Source organism: Gorilla gorilla, chromosome 22, assembly GCF_029281585.2.
Source record: "Gorilla gorilla gorilla isolate KB3781 chromosome 22, NHGRI_mGorGor1-v2.1_pri, whole genome shotgun sequence".
In the NCBI taxonomy this organism is placed as follows: Eukaryota; Metazoa; Chordata; class Mammalia; order Primates; family Hominidae; genus Gorilla; species Gorilla gorilla.
The window spans coordinates 33,603,957-33,624,681 of record NC_073246.2 but is presented as its reverse complement, the minus strand read 5'-3'; the positions used below and the strand labels follow the sequence as shown (position 1 = coordinate 33,624,681).

General features: G+C 40.8%; 1 protein-coding gene across 2 annotated transcripts in view; it reads left to right on the top strand.

Annotated features, from left to right (window-relative positions):
• The first annotated feature begins 860 nt into the window (after nucleotides 1-860).
• Nucleotides 861-20,725, top strand: part of SCAF4 (SR-related CTD associated factor 4) — a 61,642-nt gene continuing 41,777 nt past the window's right edge. Inside the window, exon 1 of one of the 2 annotated variants that reach the window (XM_031005267.3) lies at nucleotides 861-1,371. In XM_031005267.3, coding sequence (XP_030861127.2) covers nucleotides 1,342-1,371 — 30 coding nt within the window. In that variant the 5' untranslated portion in view covers nucleotides 861-1,341. The remainder of the gene's footprint in view (nucleotides 1,372-20,725) is intronic. The other variant, XM_031005269.3, reaches the window with a different exon arrangement.

Genomic DNA, 20,725 nt, shown 5'->3' with positions numbered 1-20,725 from the left:
TCAGGCTCTGCAGGCCTCTCCTCCCTCCAGATGTAGCTCAGGTGCCACTTCCTCTAGGAAGCTTTCCTGGACTTCCTGTCGGAGGCGCATCTTTCTTGTTTCCCAGGGCCTCTGCCCTAACACTAAGCATGCTTTGATAAGTATCTGCTCAGTTGTCTGTCCTCTCCACTAAACTGTGCTGTTTTCAGGCAAAACAATTATCGTTTATTTCCATGTCCCCAACACCAGGCAGACAGTAGGTACTCAAGGAAAGTGATCAACATAAAGAGTTTTGGCCAAAAATGAAACAACTTGGTTTGAGGAATCAGCGTGAAAGTTAGTGAATCCACTCCTCTCGTGGCACAAGGCTGCACAGGGGTTCCTTAAGGCCTGCGTGGATATCCAGTGCCTGAACGTCTTTCTCGGTGTTTTAGCTCGCGCAGAATTAACCTGCACAACTACAGCGGACACACAGCTGCACTGGCATTGGCAGAAGCTTTTTTTCTTTTCCCCAGCAGAGCGCACGAGGGCCTGCAAAGGCACGCCCAGAGAGCCGAGGTTAAATCCTGCGCCCTTTGTTCGCGGCAGCCGAGAGCCAGCGGCTCAGTGCCCGCCGCCCCCGCCGGGTGCAGGGCCGGTTAGGGCCGAGCGTTTCGCAGAGACGCACCCCGGGAGCACCGCGTCGAGCGGAGCGCGCGTGCGCCAGGGCTTGCTCTGGGTCACCCTCGCAGCCCTGGGATCCCGCGCTCTGCAAGGCCGTCTCCCCGGCCCGCGGCCGCCGCCGGCGGGAAAGCGCCCAGCGTCCCGGCGTGACGCGCCAGCAGCCCGGCACGCGGGGCGGTGCAGGGCGGGACGAGGCGGGGAGGGGGCGGGGCCAGCGCGACGGGGCGGGGCGAACGCCGGGTACAGGAAGCGCCGGGAGGCCTGAGCCGTCCCAGGGTGCCCCGCGCGGCGTGGACTCGGGCCGCTGCCGCCATCCCGCTGGAGAGAGGGAGAGAGAGGCCCGCCCGCTCGCCGGCCGGGCCAGTGTGAGCCAGTGCGTGAGGGCGCGGGGGGCCGTGTCAGCGAGACGCAGAGCGCAGCCGCCACCACCAAACGGACATGTTGAAGACCAGCGTTGCCGCCGCCTCCTTTTCCTCATCCTGCGAACGGGACTGAGAGGGGGCCCGCCACCTCTCCGCCTCTGCCTCGGCCGCCCGCCTCGCCGCTTCGGCCGCAGCCTCTTCCTGCCCGGGCCTCGGGCTCCGCCGCTCGTCGCCTCCCCCCGGCCACCAGGCCCGGGTGGTTTTCCGGCCCCGCTCCGCCGCGGCGCGAGGTCTATGTGACCGGCGGGCCCGGAGCAGCCGCCGCCGCAGCGCGAACATGGACGCCGTCAACGCCTTCAACCAGGAGGTGAGGGGTGTTTGGGGCAGGGGGGTGCCGGGCCTGCTGCGGGAGCCGGGGCTCGTTTCTCCCGCCGCCGGCGGTTTAAAGCTTTGGTCCGGGTGGGGACGCTTCCTGCCCCGGTTCCGGGGCGGCGGGGCCTGCGCGGAGCGGGGCCTGTGGCCCGGGAGAGGTCGCGGCGACCACGGGAACTGACCCCGCACCCCTCCCCCCACTGCCCACCCCCGGACCGCGACCTCGGGCTTCTCCCCTCGCCCCCTTGCGGCCTCCCATAGCCCAAGTCTGTGCCCGTTCCTCTAACTTGGCCCTTTTTTGGGTCTGGGCGCCCTCGCTCTCTGCTCCGCGAGCCCCGTTGTCGGGTTCGCAGTGCCGGGAGCCCGCAAAGGGCTAAGAAAGAAGCGCGGGCGGGCGTGTGGGGTTGGGGGCGGGGGAACGGGAGCATCTGCCGGTCGTGGGGCTGGCGGAGAGGTGGCTTCAGCTCTCCTGTTGCTCAGGCCGGGGCGCGTCGACGGCTGGACTCTGATCCCGGGTCTGGGAGGAGTTGAAGAGGGTGTTCATCCCCCTTCTCCGGGATTCACGCACTTGGGAAATAGGGCTAATAAACGGAGAGGGGGTGGCTCGTTATAATTTAAAGTCGTGAACATAACCCTCTTATAGGCTCTATGGCCCCAACGTGACGCCTAAAAAGTTGAATGGGAGAGAAGAGTATTCGCTCCGCCTTAGTCCGCTAGAAAGCTGGCGTTGTCCTCCAGTTCCCTACCCTCGCACCCCCTCCCGAGGTAGTTAATCCTCGGCTCCCTTCTACGAGGACATTTACATGTGAAAACCTCTCCAAACTGGGAACAAAGCTGCCTGCGGCCTTAAAGTTCTCTAGTTGTTTCTCTGATCATTCCAGGTGTTGCTTTTGGAGTGTAGAGTCCATACATCCTATTTGTCAGAATCGATTTGGGAGGAGGAGACTTGACCATTGATGATTTAAAATGCAGTTACAGAATGGGAACTATTGTCATGGGTTGAGTTGTATTGTCTTCCCTTTCCAAATACCAAAGATAAAGCAACATTGAAAAATCAAATGTTGTAGTTCGAGATGTGTGGATGTGGCGTTAAAAACGTGCTGCATCTCACAGATTTTGTAGGTTTACTTGTAACAATTATGGTGCAATAACTTTCCTTTAGATTTGCAGTGCCATAATATATGGGACTTTCCAATTACACTGCAGTTGAGACAATTTATTGCCATATAAATTATCCTAAAAATGATTTTCTTCAATTGATGGGTACATAAAATGCCCTAACTGCAGAAGTTGCAACTGGTATTGGACAATGTCTTGTAAAAGTTCAGTTGTGATGATTTTCAAAACAATAAAAATAATATGTCCTAGTTTTTGATCGCCAGAGAATTTGTGATAATGCTCCAAACATTTCAGGGTTGGAAGCTGATTGTTTTCTGAAGGTAGAATTCACTGGCATGTTGGTTCCTGGCTCCATGAGGGCAGGAAGTTTCAGTTCTTTTCCCCCCTTCTCTACCAATCAAAACAGGTGCCTCGCAAATAATTGTTGAATGAGAATTTAAACAAATGGCACAACAATAGTTAAAATATTTCAAGTACATTTTTCTCCCAACAATGAATGTGTATTTTAAAAATTTATTTCAGAATCGGAAGAATGAATGTTTTTGATGAAAGAAGAGGATTTTTAGTTTATTCTTAAGATCAGAAGTATTCTGATTCAGGCATTATGGAAGTTGACATCAAGCACATTGTTAAGCAAAGTATTTTCTATTAATCCTGAAAAGGCACAATCAGTAATTTTTACTTTGAAAAACCAAAGTTAGGAATGGTATTGATTCCTTGAAAAAGGGAAGTGATATTTGACCTTTAAATGTGCAAAATGAGCATTTTCTTATCATTGTTCATTTTCCAGTTCATTTCAGTTCTATTCCTAGTCTTTATGAACTGCAAAGAATGCCAGCTCTCTTCTGCTAAATTAAAACTCCTCTAGAGAAATTAATCTGAGTTTAAAATTCATCTTACTGTGCCTACTTGATTTGTAGTGCTTCTCAACTATTTCTCCCCATTCATGAAATGTTCTTGATTCGTTCCCCATATAATCTTGAATCTCTGAGATCTGATCTTCACTTAAACTTTTGAGTGCCTGCTCACCTGCACAGCCATGTCCTGAATACTGTAGAGCTGCCAAGGATTTCAGTCACCTAAAAGTCTAATCCAATAGAGGACAGAAGACTTAGACAAATAATTTTAATAGGAGGTAGAACAGCTTCCTTTGGGATCGTTCCATTGCAGTGTGGCATAGCCATTGGAGATAAGTGAAGGCTTGGGAAGAGGAGCAGGTATCAGTTTTAGGATTTCAGAAGATGTAGGAAGCAGTGATCGAAGGGCGGTAGTGCTGAAAAGTGACTATTTTGATTCTGAAGACTACTGGAAAGTAAGGATGGTAAAGTAGTTTGGGCCTGACAAGTTTCATGTTTGCCTAATGTGTTTGAATTTCAGTTTTAGGCTGTGGATAAACATTGAAGGTTTTAAGCAGTGGGATAATGTAATCAAAACTGTTTCGTTCGTAGTGTTATGTGTTGTAGGAGGCAGAGACTTGGTAGGAAAGATAAGTAAAACCTGAACTTGGCAAGTGTATAGTGGGAAGGGAGAATAGGGAAAGGATGTGGGCCAAAGGAATCCACGGACCTTGGCATCTGATAGGTTTATAAGCACCTTTTGTCCCCACATCCTAAGGGCTGAGAGAGTGGTGCTACCCTTATCACAAGTCATCAAAAGCCTACTTAGTAGAGAAGAAAATGTGTTTGATTTTTGAACAGGTTGAGTTAATTGTGGAACAATCGTGGAAATTTTTGGCAAGTAGTTGGGCTTATAGGACTTAAACTTGGAAGCAACTAAGAGATAGAGGGAGACATCCAGGAGTTCAGATGGGAAAGATGGGGGAAAATTGAAAGGGGGAGAAAAAGGAATTAATGTAAGACCAATGGCATGTCAGGCATTAGATATGTACACATATCTAATTTAATGTGTATTCCCACAACCCTGCATAGACGTCCAATTACAGATGAGGAAACTGATTTTCCAAGAAATTATAATAAATAATAACTCCCCTAAGGGCATATTGCTAGTTAATGGCAGAACTAGGATTTGAATTGGGATCTCTCCAATTTAATTGCTGTCCGAAGATAATATTTTGTGTAGTATGAGGGGACTTGGCCACTGAAATGTTTGAGGATAACAGGATTTGAGGTTTAGGGTTGAATGGTGATGGGAGATAAGGAAATAAGAGGTAGCTAGTGTAAAGTAGTCTTTAGAGGTTTGGTTTTGAGGGATTAGAGGGAAGCGTTGCTTAAGGATGAGGGAAGGAAGGGCAGTTAACAATGTACTAGGCACTGGTGATAGGCAGTACGTTTGTTTGTATTATATGTATATATATAAGGCTTTAGCTTTAGTTAGTAGTGTTGAATCCCTAGTCTTTTAGATGGGAGTAGAGGCTTTAGCATTTTCAAGGAAGGGGGTGTAGAATAGCATAGTTTACCAGCAAGAGGGGATGGCTAACTTGAAGCAAAATTATGGATAAGAGAAATGGGACAAATCAGAAGCAGTAGTAAAAGACGTCCATCTCTGATACAGAAGGAAAGGAAGATAAGAAAGAGAGGTTATTAAAGATACCCATTTAACAGAATATTTGGAGAATTTTTATGGCAAGACATGTATTAAGTGTTGTGAAAGATGAAAAGGGTAGTGAAAAAGAATCAGTTATCAATTATGGCTGATACTTAATGGTGTCTGTTGTATAGTTTATATACTTCTGAATGTGAAGAATTTGCTAAAGTTTGTGGAATAGAATAAAGAGTATGGAATTTTTTTTTTTTTTTTTTAAAGTTGGAGACCCGCTCTGTCACCACGCTGGAGTGCAGTGGCGCGATCTCACCTCACTGCAGCCTCTGCCTCCTGGGTTCAAGCGATTCTCCTGCCTCTCCTCCCGAGTAGCTGGGACTACAGGAGCACACCACCATGCCCAGCTAATTTTTGTATTTTTAGTAGAGACGGGGTTTCACCATGTTGGCCAGGATGGACTTGATCTCTTGACCTCGTGATCCACCCTCCTGGCCTCCCAAAGTGCTGGGATTACACGTGTGAGCCACTGCGCCCAGTCAGATTGTGTTTTTTAACCCATTGATTGTATTTTTAGTCTTTAACCCATCTTGCCTAAATCCTGAAGAATTGTATCTTGCTCCTCCCACTTTTTTTGCATCATCTGCAGTTTTAAGACATTTAAAGTACAAAAATAGTCCAGGCACGGTGGCTTACGCCTGTAATTCCAGTACTTTGGGAGCCCAAGGCGGGTGAATCATGAGGTCAGGAGTTACAGACCAGCCTGGCTAACATGGTGAAACCCTGTCTCTACTAAAAATACAAAAAATTAGCTGGGCCTGGTGGTAGGCGCCTGTAATCCCAGCTACTTGGGTGGCTGAAGTAGGAGAATTGTTTGAACCCTGGAGGCAGAGGTTGCAGTGAACCGAGATTGGGCCACTGCACTCCAGCTTGGGCAACAGTGTGAGAGTCCATCTTAAAAAAAAGAAAAAAAAGTACAAAAATAGTGCAGAGAAAATAAAACAGTTAAGAATATACGGTTGTTACTATTTTGTGTTTTTAATTTACAAATAAAATATAAAGTCTTCCATTCATCCTCACTCCAACCCCAACCCTCCTCCCACTTGCAGGAGAGGCAATCAAATAATTTAGTATTAATCTCTGTGGTCCATAAACAATATATAATATTCTCTGATACTGGAGTGTAGTGGCACCAGCACGGCTTACTGCAGCTTTGACCTGCTTTTTTTTGTTTGCTCAAATATTAATACTGTCTATTAAGATTAGTTAATATTTTGCTGACAGGCTGCAATGAACTTTTCAAACATGTCTCCTGGGGCACATGTGTAGGAATTTCTGTAGGACAGCTGTTCTCAAACTTTTTGGTTTTAGACCCATTTATTTGTTTTTTGAGACAGGGTCTGGCTCTGTGGCCCAGACTAGAGGGCAGTGGCATGAACTCCACCCATTGCAACCTCCACCTCCTGGGCTCAAGCCATCCTCCTGTCTCAGCCTCCCAAGTAGCTGGGACCACAAACCTCTGCCACCATGCCTGGCTAATTTTTCAGTTTTTTTCTGTAGACAAGGGGTTTGGCTCTGTTGCCCAAGCTGGTCTCAAGCCTCTGATCTCAAGTGATTAGCCCACCTTAGCCCCCTGAAAGTGCTGGGATTGCAGGCGTGAGCCACCATGCCTGGCTAGATCCTTTTAAATTCTTAAAGGTTAAGGGCCATCGCCAGGTGTGGTGGCTCACACCTGTAATCCCAGCACTTTGGGAGGCTGAGGCGGGCAGATGACAAAGTCAAGAGATCGAGACCATACTGGCTAACACGGTGAAACCCCGTCTCTACTAAAAATACAAAAAATTAGCTAGGCGTGGTGGCGGGCGCCTGTAATCCCAGCTACTTGGGAGGCTGAGACAGGAGAATGGTGTGAACCCGGGAGGCAGAGCTTGCAGTGAGCCGAGATCGCGCCACTGCACTCCAGCCTGGGCGACAGAGCAAGACTCTATCTCAAAAAAAAAAAAAAAAAAAGTTAAGGGCCACAGAGAGCTTTTGTATCTATCTATTGGTTATTATATTTATTGATATTTACCATATTAGAAATTTAAACTGAGAAATGCAAGTGTTTATTAATTTACTAAAAATAACAATAAACTTATTACAATATGTTAATATAAATAACATTTTTAATGAAAAGTAACGTTTCTAAAACAAAAAAATTAATAAGTGACATCATTTTGCATTTTTGCACATGTCATTTAAACTTTGGTTTAATAAAACCTGGATCCTCATTCCACTTTTTTATTCAGTGTTGCAATAACACACATCAGGTAGCCTCTGGAATATACTGCTACATACTTCTGAGAAAACGAACAAAAAGGCAAGAACTATCTTAGTATTCATATGAAAACAGTTCTGACCTCAAACCACGGAAAGGGACTCAAAGACCTCTCAAAGGTCCTTGGATTACTCTTTGAGAACTGCAGTGCTGAGGTGGTATGCATATAATGCTACTTTGCAGTACAGAAAAAAAATGCGAGTACTTGTATATTCATGGTTATCTTTAAAATTGGACATAAATTAAGCTTTATGAATACTTAATGTACGAATTGACATTGGTACACTTATCCAGTTGGGCTGTCAATCATGTCATTCTGAAGGAAGAGTTGAGTTTTACATTTTAGTGGGAGCTTGCTACTCCCTTCTCTTCTCACTGTAAATTGTTCTGTATGACTATTGTTGATTACTAGGGATGATTGTCTTCTAGAATTTAGTTTATATGATGGGGATGCCTTATTAAGTATTTTTTTTTAACCTGTAGTGTTAATGTTTGGGGTTTGATCATTTCTGAGACGTTTATCTAAAGACATGTAGACAGAGGGTTCAAAGTTCTTTACTGTATGGAAAAGATGTAGAGGACCAGGTCGATTATTGGCAGTAAAATTGGAGATTTCCCTTGCAAAAGTTGACCATGTTGTGCTGTTATCCCAGGAGTTTTTGAATGTTGAAAGTTGGTTATACAGAGTTTTCTTTCTCTACTTTCTTGACCCAGGGAATTCTTAGTTTCTGACAAGGGTATTGGTCTGGCTTTATAGTGATTGTGATAAAGTGATTCTTCAGAGCTTTCTGTAGCGGGGTTTATCACTGATGTTCTTGTTGTAAGTATTTCCCTCCCTAGTCTATCATTTTGTCTAGTATTCTGTTTCAGAAAAAATTACATGAACACATGAGGAATTGATTCAGAGAGCAATTAGAATAATGGAAATGTTGGTTTCTAAACCTTGTGAAACAGAATTCAGGTTAAAACTGTACCTACTAGAGAGATGACACAATTGGTAGTGTTTTTGTTTGTTTGTTTTCTTTACCACATACGAAGCCACTGTAAAAATTGTAGGTTGTTCTGTGTCATGGGGCACGAACAAATATAATTTACTTCAGAATTGGAAGTAACTTTTTTGTACATATCTGCGCACACTCAAATCTCATTTGAAATACACCTTGATAACATAGTAGGGAAAAAATGTTACGTAAGTAATGAACCTTTAGTGTTATTCATAACATTTGTTGAGACAATATGCCAAATCCTTTTTTAGCGCACTTTAGAGCAACAGCATACAACTTTCATGATAAGGTGAAAACTACACTGTGTTGTCAGGTATATAGCAGAATAAGCAGCTTACCTATTAACAGTTCAAAATTTTGGTAACATTGGTATATTAATTAGTATTATGTTTCTGTCAAACCACAGAAAATATAGAGGTGGGTAATAGTTAAATTTGTGTTAGAAGAGGCCTTACCAGGATCTGTTGAGAGCTTAGGAGAGACATGTCTACATTTCTGTGTTAATATTAAGTGTAATTAATACTGTGCTGCTGTGATTTTGAGAACTACAAGAGATTTTACAAACAATATTGTAATTTATTATACCCAGATCACCTTCATTCTGTTCAATATTTGCATCGTTTATTGATTACATTTCATTGCTGAGTAGTTTGAGCTTTTTATTGGTGCTTTTTAAGACATAGATAAGTAAGTATACAGAAACCCGATATTCCAGTAAAGTGCACTGTACCAGATTAGTAGTAAATTCAGGAAGAAAACCAGTGTAACTCAGCAGTGGAGTTAAGAATTAGAAGCCCGGGTTTTTACTAGGGGGTAGAGGAGAACAGCAGGGCTCAGTGAAAGGTGGATGGCCATCCAAATACCTCTTGAAAGTTATAATTTATGTTTGGGTAATTGATGATTCTTGGTGTAAATCCATGTGGGTCAATAATCCCAGTTGGAAGAGACCAGAGAGCAGTGGTATAGCTGGCATATTTGACATCCAGAGCAGATTTTTTTAAAACACACCCTTTTTGTATAGCAAAATTATTTTCAGAAATAATCATGAAATGAATAATGGAAATGGCCAGAAAGGAAACTTGAACTGTATATGCGCGCGCACACACACACACACACACACCCCCACCACACACACATTACATATAAATCATACCAGACTTTTAAATTGCATTAATATATGTTTTTTGAAATAGTGGAAAAACTTATCTGCATACTGATATGTCACAATAATGAATACAAATGTTATGGGTCTTTTTGTTTTGTTTTTTGTTTTTTTTGTTTTGTTTAAGACGGAGTGTTGCTCTGTCACCCAGGCTGGAGTGCAGTGGCGTGATCTCGGCACATAGCAACCTCCGTTTCCTGGGTTCAAGCAATTCTCCTGCCTCAGCCCTGCCTAGTAGCTGAGCTTACAGGCGCACGCCACCGGGCCCGGCCAATTTTTGTATTTTAAGTAGGGACGGCGTTTCACCGTGTCGGCCAGGCTGGCCACTATCTTTAAAAGTCTTAGGCAGGTTTGTCAATGACTATTAAAATTGATCTTCACATATTTGTGTTCAGTAGACAGTTACAACCAGATTTATTCATCTGTTTTCACCTACAGTTAAGAGCACTTTTAATTAATTTTAATTACAAAATGTTGTACATACAGCAACACATACACAAATAGGAAGTTTTAAACATAATACTGTGTTTGGCAGCGATTTATAAGCACACTTCACAATAAATTCTAGAAATCACAATACTATCCATGTATTTTTTTCAGCATTGAGTGTAATGACTTTTTTTTTAGATGGAGTCTTGCTCTGTCACCCAGGCTGGAGTACAGTGGCGCAATCGCAGCTCACTGCAACCTCCGCCTCCTGGGTTCAAGCGGTTTCCTTGCCTCAGCCTCCTGACTAGCTGGGATTACAGGCACGTGCCACCACACCCGGCTAATTTTTGTATTTTTAGTAGAGACGGGGTTTCTCAATGTTGGCCAGGCTGGTCCTGAACTCGGACCTCGTGATCCACCTGCCTCAGCCTCCCAAAGTGCTGGGATTACAGGCATGAGCCACCACACCCGACCTTGAGTGTAATGACTTTGAAATGCCTCAGTCAAAATTTTACTGAAATGGTTATCACCTAAAAATTCAATGTAAATGTCTATTATATTTGATAACCACTTTTGATATTCACGTACAAGGAAATACAGCTTCCTTGTACTTTGTTGCTTAGTGATGGCATCTCTATAATTTTTGTTCACGGGTCTTCACTTTTAAAGTTTTATTATATTTATCTCTATATTTGTTTGAGGCCGATTCTGGTTGTTTGTAAATATTTATGCCAGAAAAAAATTATCTCAGAGAAAAATTGGACACAGCTGTAATTTTGAATATACTATTTAAACACAGGAATGTATATAGGTACAATAGGATTGGAGTCATGCTGAGCCTGAGGAGAGCTGAAGCTATCCTGAACCTTTTTGTACTTACTCTCCAAATGAACAGGTATATCAAATCTGCATGTGTTGGGAACTGACTATATAACTGGGGGATTTCCTAATAAACTTCCAATTAAGATGGATTGCTTATTAAAGGATATGTAATAAAAATGTGCAGATTTGACATTTTTATGTTGTTAAAACTCAGCAGTAACCACAGCAACCCCTTAAAACTTAAAGAGTATTGCCAAAATATTTTGGGGGCAATATATTTTATCCCTGGTGTTATTTAGAATTGCCTGTGCTCAGGCCAGGCGTGGTGGCTCACGCCTGTAATCCCAGCACTTTGGGAGGTGAAAGTGGGTGGATCATCTGAGGTCAGAAGTTTGAGACCAGCCTGGCCAACATTGAGAAACCCTGTCGGTACTAAAAAGACAAAATTAGCTGGGTGTGGTGGCTCATGCCTGTAATCCAGCTACTCAGGAGGCAGGAGAATCACTTGAACCTGGGACGTGGAGATTGCAAGGAGCCGAGATTGTGCCGTTGCACTCCAGCCTGGGCAACAGAGCGAGATTCCATCTCAAAAAAAAAAGAATTGCTCGTGCTTGATGGTAATAAAAGAACAAAATCAAAGTCTTGCTGTTTTATTTAGTCTTGATAGTTCACCCACTTACTGCCTGTACCTGGGTGGACTGCTCCCCTTGCCTCACTCTAGGTATGCAGTTGCATTAAAGAGCAATAGTTGACCAATCCACTAGTCTGTAAAGTCTCCCTCTGCAATATGCCCAGTGTATCTTAATGCATTCTATCATGAGTGTTCCTCTGTATTTCCTCCTTTTGACTTTCAGTTAAAGTAGAATTATAATACCCTGCTTAAAGGAAACCTGTAATACTGAAAATTACTGTGATATCCGTTTTAAAGCCTTTAAGAAATATATAATAGTCTTTAAACTTTAATGGCCATACGTGACTTAGTTTACATTGATTAAAAGATGCTGAATGTTAAATCACTTTAGATAGGGCAGCCAAGTTTGGGGATCAGTTGAAATAAGTCCAAATCTTTATGAAGGTCTTTTACCACTATCTATTTTAACAAATATAGGGATATATTTTATAAAGCAAACCCGTAGAGACAGAAAGTAGATTATTGGCTGGCAGACAGCAAAAGGAGGAATGGAGAGTGACTGGTAATGGGGATGGGATTTGTTTTGGGGGTGATGAAAATACTCTATAAAGTGTTGTTGGGTGCACAACTCTTGAATATGTCAAAAACCATTGAATTGTCCATTTTAAATGGATGGATTTTTATGGTATGTGATTTATATCACAAAGCTGTTGTAAAATACACAGAAATGTCAGGTTATATCATAACCATTTTGTTGTTTACTTGCCTTATTTGATTTTCTATCAAGATGAAAACTATCTAGTGGCCTCTGCATAGCTCTGTAAATTATTTTGTTGATCCCGAATCCTAAGTTTGTTCAAAGGATAGGTTTAGTTTTGACATACTATTTTAAGGAGTAATCCAGTGGGAACAGTTTAAGGGAAGGACAAGAAAAGAATCCTGCGTTTGCCCATTAAATAACCAGGTGCTGGCTAATGAGTTAGGTGTTGTGTACATGTCTTTGCATTCTTTCCATTTTAAAGGTAAGGAAACTAGAGAAGTTTGGTGAATGGTCTGAGGTCACACAGTGTAAAAGTAACAGTTCTGAGATTTGACACAGTCCTTTTAAGAGCCCATCTGAGTCTAGTCCACAGCCCCACATGGCTGCTCTGAAGTTTTTGAGCAGTGAGTCCTTATCTAATGGACCATTTATGTGGGGAAAAGACTCAGTGAACAGCTTTTATACATCTGAAGCATGGTAGCAAGTGATAACTATCAAAATAATGTGTACTTTTGGAAGGACTTGTCACAGTTTAAGAATAACAAGGTTTGGTTAAGTTTTTGAGCCATCCACAGTAATGCAGTAAGTGTAATCAGCATTTAAAACTGAAGATGTCTATTCTTTTTACCAGTTTATTAAAAATTTTAACTCATTAAGGATTTTATAAATGCTAACATTGTTTTCTAATTAAATGATTTTATATCCTGGAATCAATTTTTATTTCTTGTATTGATGTCTAGGAAGAAGTATTTAATTCACAAAAATGTTTAATAGCCAACTGTGAGGGGAGGGAGACCAGAAGTTCATTAGTGAGGCACAGTAAATGTGATGCTGAGGTATGGCACCTGTACTGCTAAAGGAGAGCACTGGCATGGATAAAACATTTGGCATTTCCTAAAATCACCTCCTGGCCTGTCTTTCAAGCAAGTGAAAAGGAAGAAGTTGTGGATTGATTTGGGAAGTACATTTGGAAAATGACCTAATGTGATAAGCTGGAACCAATAGGGTTAAAAACCCTGGTGAGGTATACAGCCTTGATTCAAAAAGTGGAAAGTTTGAGTGAAGGCTAGACCCTTGGAAATTGTAGGGGAGGTAGTGTAAAATGAAGAATACATGGCCAGGCGCGGTGGCTCACGCCTGTAATCCCAGCACTTTGGGAGGCCAAGGCGGGCAGATCACCTGAGGTCAGGAGTTCGAGACCAGCCTGACCAACATGGAGAAACCCTGTCTCTACTAAAAATACAAAATTATCCGGGCATGGTGGCACATGCCTGTAATCCCAGCTACTCGGGAGGCTGAGGCAGGAGACGCGCTTAGACCCAGGAGGCGGAGGTTGTGGTGCGCTGAGATCACACCATTGCATTCCAGCCTGGGCAACAAGCGTGAAGCTCCATCTCAAAAAAACAAAAAAAAAGAATAATAATAATACATTAGGACATGCTTTATAGAGTAAGTTTTCAGAAATTAACTATTAGCACTTAGAAAATTAGTTCTGCCTGGAGTAAATTATAATAGAATAAGGGCTCGATGATACAATTAAAGAGTGAAAAATAATGCAGATGAAGTTTGAACCATTGTCTATTATATTCTGTTTTTTTTTTTGTTGTTGTTTTTTTTTTGAGACAGAGTTTCGTTCTTGTTGGCCAGGCTAGAGTGCGATGGCGTGATCTTGGCTGACCGCAATCTCCACCTCTAGGGTTCAAGTGATTCTCCTGGCTCAGCCTCCTGAGTAGCTGGGATTACAGGCATGTGCCACCACGCCTGGCTAATTTTGTGTGTTTAATAGAGACGGGGTTTCTCCATGTTGATCAGGCTGGTCTCAAACTCCTGACCTCAGACAATCTGCCTACCTCAGCCTCCTGAAGTGCTGGGATTACGGGCATGAGCCACCGTGCCCCACCTATATTCTGTTTTCTTAATGTTCTTACTGCACATAGAAATATTAAGTAGTTAACCTAAAAATGGTGTTATATTTATTATTAAATGTAATTTAGCAGTTCCATGTGTTTATTTGGTAAAACATTTCTTTAAATTCCGGGACTAGAAGAAAAGTCAACAAGATTGTGGAGGAGAATATGGTATAGTAAAGAAATTTAGGAAGAAGTAAGTATGAAAATTTTGAATTTGAATATTATGTGCGGTTTTGTTGCTTATGAAAGTACCTGGTTTGGAATCTCTTGAAATCTGAAGAGTAAATTTTGTACAGAAGTAGATGGAACTGTTTTGTAATGTTTACATTCAAACAAGACTCTGCTCAGTCGGAGCAGGAAAATGGTAGAGCATCTTTCCCCTATTTGTTTTAAAAAGCTTTTTGGGGTGGGATGAGGTGGCTCACGCCTGTAATCCCAGTACTTTGGGAGGCTGAGACTGGCAAATCCCTTGAGGCCAGGAGTTTGAAACCATCCTGGCTAACATGGCAAAATCCCATCTGTACCAAAAAGAAAAAGCTTTGTAAATTTTCTCTACCTTAGGAGTATTTCATATTGACAATGCCAGATTTATCTTGTTTTCATACCTTCCTCTAAGCAAGTGGAAAAGTGGTTAAATGTTTAGGTTTCAAAAGGTTTGAGTCTGTGACAAGCAAGTGGAATTTATATGGGAGTAAGCTGTATATCAATAATTAAAGGGACACTTTCTTTAATGAAGAGATGTTGAAAAAAATATAGGCCTGGCACAGTGGCTCACGCCTGTAATCCCAGCACTTTGGGAGGCCAAGGTGGGCAGAGCAACTGAGGTCAGGAGTTCGAGACCAGCCTGACTAACATGGAGAAACCCCATCTCTACTAAAAATACAAAAAAATTAGCCGGGCGTGGTGGCACATGCCTGTAATCCCAGCTACTCAGGAGGCTGAGGCAGGAGAATCACTTGAACCTGGGAGGCAGAGGTTGTGGTGAGCCGAGATCGCGCCATTGCACTCCAGCCTGGGCAATGAGAGTGAAACTCCATCTCAAAAAAAAAAAAAAATATATATATATATATATATAGCAGCAATTTCCCAAAAAAATTTTTTTTTTGCACAGTGTATGTTGTTCATTTTATCCACAGGGCTTCAGTTATTGTAAGGATTTGTGGGGGGAGGGGTGTTTTAAATTTTTTTAATTTAAAAATTTACTAATTTTGAAAAGCTTTATTAAAGATTTGCAAGTTACTGATTTAAACATAGTAACTGAGCTTCAAAGACAAGGTTTACTCTGTGGACAAGTTATGTGATAATGGTGATTCTGTATAACCATATTTCTTTATCACTTAGTTATATTTATAATCAAAAGTTGAAGAAAGATGTATCTCAGACAGATATAAATAAAAGTTCATTTTTAAATCCATGAATTTGTTTTCATTTAAAAATTAATGCAAGTTAGATAAATTTGAATTAGAAGATAAAACAATCCCATCAAACACCATTAGCATTTTAGAGTATTTCCTTTGTCTTTTTTTCTCCTCCACTTGTGTTTGGAAGTTTTTATGTAGTTACCAGATCTTTTTAATAGCATGAAATTCTCTGTCATTTTCTCAATAATCATTGTGGAAAATTTGAGAATATCTAATAATTGCCTTAGATAAATTTCTAGAAGTAGAATTACTGGTTCAAAAGGCATGGACATTTTTTAGTTCTTGTTTTATAGTTTTAAATTTCTCTTCGGAATTAAAACTCGTCCATTAGATCTCACCAGCCCAGTACTCTTTTTGCTTTATGCTAGTCCACATGCATGTCCGTTAGATAATGTAAGAATTTTATCTCCTTGTATTAATTTGTACTTTGATTATTGATTGGTATGGTTGAACACTTTTTCCTGTGTTTGTTAATTAGATATTGGGATTTTGTTTGTTAAATGAGTTGCTTCTGTACATTTTTCAGTTTCATTGTACCTCTTACTGTGTGTACGTACCATTGATTAACTCATACACAGTATTCTGCTTTCAGGTAAAGTGACATAGTGGTACTTGTTTAACATGTGATTGGCTTTCTTTCCTCGCCCCATTATATTACCTGATATTAAAAAAGTATTAACCCAGACACACATTTAGTAAATTATATATTAAAGGCATAAGATGAAATACCAGGTTAAGAAAAGGACTGTACATGATCCCTTACCTAGTTGTTCTAGCAGTAGTGTTTTATGGAGTTGTCTTCAGGTTTAAATTAGATGGATAAAGCATCTTTACAGGAAAGATGATTTTAAAACTTTTTTAAAATCATCTTTTGTTAAGAAATTTAGCGTGTGCTTTGTTATAGTGTTTATATGTTGCTAATAAACATAAAAGTTGTGTTGGATTTAACTATTTGGTTTAAGACAGTGTCTTTGATATATTAAGTTGAGTATGAAAGAGGAGGAAAGACTGTGTAGAACTAAATGCTTTGATATTTGCATCTAATAGGAAGGAGATTTGAATACTAGCCTGTCATTGTGAGTATATATGTATTTCTTTTAGGAAACATTTCTATTTTTTCTTTAAATTCAACTTCACATAGTAATAGGAGCTTAAGGGAAAATTGCTTTGTCATCTTGGAGGTCATACTACCAAAGGAAGGAATACTGGAAATAATCAGTGTAATCCGTTACAAAGTAAATTTAGGAAAATACATTTTTTAAAGTTTAGGTTTCAAAAAGAAAGGGATAGATATCCCATTGAGAAAGATTCAGAAAGAAATATTGCTTGAGAGATTTAAGTTTTAAAAAAATGGCTTTGATTAGTATATAGTCTTCTAATTCTTATTGCCTTGGCAACTTTATTTCAAAAAGTAGGAAAAAGCATACTTAGAAATTGTAGACTCTGGGCCAGTTTACTTTTGTCTGCCAGTTTTTATTAATTTTAGGAATTGCTAGTCACTAAGAGCCAGAACAGATTTACTAACAATTTATAACAGACTAAACTAAACATTTTTCATTTGTAAAGTATGTTATGTCTAGTGAAAACTATATACCAAATATTTCAGAAAGGTATTGGATATGATTGCATTATGAATGAATTAGAAAAATATGGGCAGGATGACAGTATTGCTAAGTGGATTTTAGCTGACTGGTTATAAATACCCAAGGAATATCAGTTAAGGTCATCTTTCAAATAGGTCCTATTTTAATTTTTAGAAAACATTGACTTGGAGGAAAGCATACCAAATGAGTTCATGAAATTTACAAGCTGATTGGAATAGCTGGAGCTACATCAAATAGCAGAAAATCACTTCTAGACTTGCTAAATAGGTTGAAAGGTCTGTTAGAAACCAACACAAAGTCAATGTGAAGATCTAGTTTTGATGGGAATCCTGGTGAAAGCAGCCTGAAGATTTCAGATGATTACAAATTGGAGTTAATGAATTAAGCCCTATTTTTTTTTAGGTAATAAATAATGCCCCCTTCTCCAAAGATGTTCATAATCTAATTCTAAAACCTGTAAATATATTGCCTTGCAAGGCAAAAGAGACTGGGGATGTGAATAAGGTTAAGGATGTTGAGACGGGTTAATTATCCTGGATTATCTGGGTGGGCCCGGTGTAATCATAAGGGTCCTTATACTAGAGAGGTAGGAGTCAAAGAAGGAAATAAAACAACAGAAGAGATAGAAGGAGAAGATGCTATACTGCTGGCTTTGAAGATGGAAGAAGAGGCCATGAGCCAAAAGAATGTAGGCACCCTGTAGAAGCAAGATTAGACAAGAAATAGATTCTTCCCTAGAGCCTTTACAAGGAATGTCGCCTTGCTGATGCTAGTGAGATTCTGGCCTCAAAAGTGTAATTTGTGTTGCTTTAAGCCAGTACATTTGTGGTAATTTCTTACTACAGAAATAGGAAACTAATACAAAAGCCAATTCACAATGCAGGACTACGTCCATTTGAGGATATCATACTTAAAGGGAATTAACCAGGATCATCTAGAAACCTTATCATTTGGCTAATAGTTAAAGAACAGAGAGGAAATACTAGTTATCTTCACATTGTTTTGCTCCATTTACTCAGCACTTATGTGTTAGGTACTGGGCTAAGAGATTTACATACATTATGCTATTTAATCCTAACAGTGTGGTGAGGTGAGCCCATTAATCCCTGTTTTTCAGAGTTTAAAAATCCTTGAAGTTTAGAAAGGTTGACTAAACTTGTTAAGGTTTATGCCATTGGTAAATAGCAGAGTACCCATGTTACTTTGACTAATCCCTAAACATTGTGAATTCTGCGGGTATCACAGGCCAGATACCCTCGTTCTTCTTTATCTTCACTTGAAACTCTTTACTGGTATGAGGGATCAGGATGAATCGTTCTTCATAATTTTTAGAGGATTTTGTGTCTCAGGCTTCTATATGTCATGCAGCAGGGCAGTGGTCATATTTAGACGTTTTCATAGTCATTCTGCTAGTGACAAAGCAAAGAGCCAAGCTCATATCTACTGCTGACAAGTAGCATTCTTTTCCACTATGCTTATCCCTTCTAAAGAAGTCTTGTATTTGGAGGTGCTGTTGTTATTTTTATGCAGGAGGATTTCATGGTTTTCTCTGGCTGCTTTGACACTTTTTATTCATTCACAGATAACATTAATTGTGAATACAGGCTATAATGTTGGGGGAGCTCTGCACCTAACGGTGTTTATTGAATACTTGTCCTCTGCCGGGTGACATAGTACGAGTCATTCCATATACAAAAACTCATTTAGTTCTAACTGAAACTGATACCTATCAAGCAGATATCGGTATACCCTTTTTACAAATGAGGACATTATGGCTTAGAGAAATTAATTAGCCCAGAGTCATCTGCATGGCCAGACCCAGATTCAAAACCAAATCTTTCTCACTCTCTATAGAATACCACAATTTCTGGTTTTTCTCACTAGTAGATTTTGTTGGAATTATATTAAATTTTGTGGCTTTCAGACTTGATATATAAAGCTAATAGCTTTTTTTCCTGAGGTTTGTTGACTGAAATTGGATGTTGGTCATAAGTAACTGAATTATCTTTGAATCTGTTGTCCACTCTGTGTATAATACTTACGTGTATCTAATCTTGATTGAAAAACATGAAGTTTTTTTCTGACATGGCAGTGCTTCTTCCCTGCCCCCCCCCCCCACCCCACCTCCGCTCCGGTTTGCCCATGAGAAATTTATTAATGGTTTGAAGGAACCTACACATTATTGAAAGGTGACTAGCAGTTATTTTGGGCCTTATTTTCGTCATTTCCAAAAACAAAATAATTTTTCCCTGGGCTGTTGTCCTTCATATTTTTGACCACAATACACACAGTAGGAATTATGTAATTCATTCCTGGATCTCAACCCACAGTTTGAAAAACACTGCTCTGGATTAACTCCAGGATTCTCTCTTTTTCTCAAAAGAATTACATGTAGTACTCATTAATATCTATTGTGTATTTACTCTGTGCTAGGTGTTTCTCTAAGTGCTTTTGTATGTATTGTTTGTATTTAATTCTTAGACTTAACTAAATAAGGAGGGACTACTGTTATCCCCATTTTACAGATGGAGGAATTCTCATAGGTAGCAAGTGGTAGAGCCAAGATTTCTCGGGCAGTTATAATTGAGCCCGTGCGCTTACCGTTATTCTAACAAATTATTGTGGAAAATCAATCAAAATCTTAGATCACCACAACATTATATACTTCTCTTGAGAGATTCCTCAAACAATATTGGTGACCATGACAATTAACTCTTTTATTTAAGAATAATAAATTGCAACTTTGCTTTAGACACAAGTAAGGACTCAGTAATAAATCATTTACAACTAACAAGTTCATTTTGTTTTAGAGTGAGAGAAATATACCATGCATAAATGGAAAATAAAACAGATATAGCAATGAGCAGTATAATTGATTTTTAATTAAGAGAAACAAAAGTCGGGGATTGGTGTATGTGAGAGGGGGTAGGAGTTAGAGGCCAAGACATTTATTAAGCACTGATTATTTTAGATGCTTTCATTTCATGCTATTAACAGTTTTATAAAGAAGGCCATCAGTGTTTATTTTAAAAATGGGAGAATCAGGCCAGGCACAGTGGCTCACGCCTGTAATCCTAGCACTTTGGGAGGCCGAGGTGGATGGATCACCTGAGGTCAGGAGTTTGAGACCAGCCTGACCAACATGGTGAAACCCCCATCTCTACTAAAAATACAAAAATTAGCCAGGCATGGTGGCAGGCGCCTGTAATCCCAGCTACTCGGGAGGCTGAGGCAGGAGAGTCACTTAAACCCGGGAGGCGGAGGTTGCAGTGAGCCGAGATCGCGCCATTGCACTCCAGCCTGGGGTACAATAGCAAGGCTTTGTCTCAAAAAAAAAAAAAAAAGGGGAGAATCAGGCCGGACATAGTGGCTCTCGCCTGTAATGCCAGCGCTTTGGGAGGCTGAGGTGGGCAGATCACACAAGGCCAGGAGTTAAAGACCATCCGGGGCAACATGGCGAAACCCCATCTCTACTAAAAATGCAAAAATTTGCTGGGTGTGGTGGTGCACGTCTGTAATCCCAGCTACTCAGGAGGCTGAGGCATGAGAATCGCTTGAAACCGGGAGGCAGAGGTTGCAGTGAGCCAAGATCCCACCACTGCACTCCAGCATGGGAGACAAAGTGAGACTGTCTCAAAAAAAAAAAAAAAAAAAAAGAAGCAACAAACAAATGG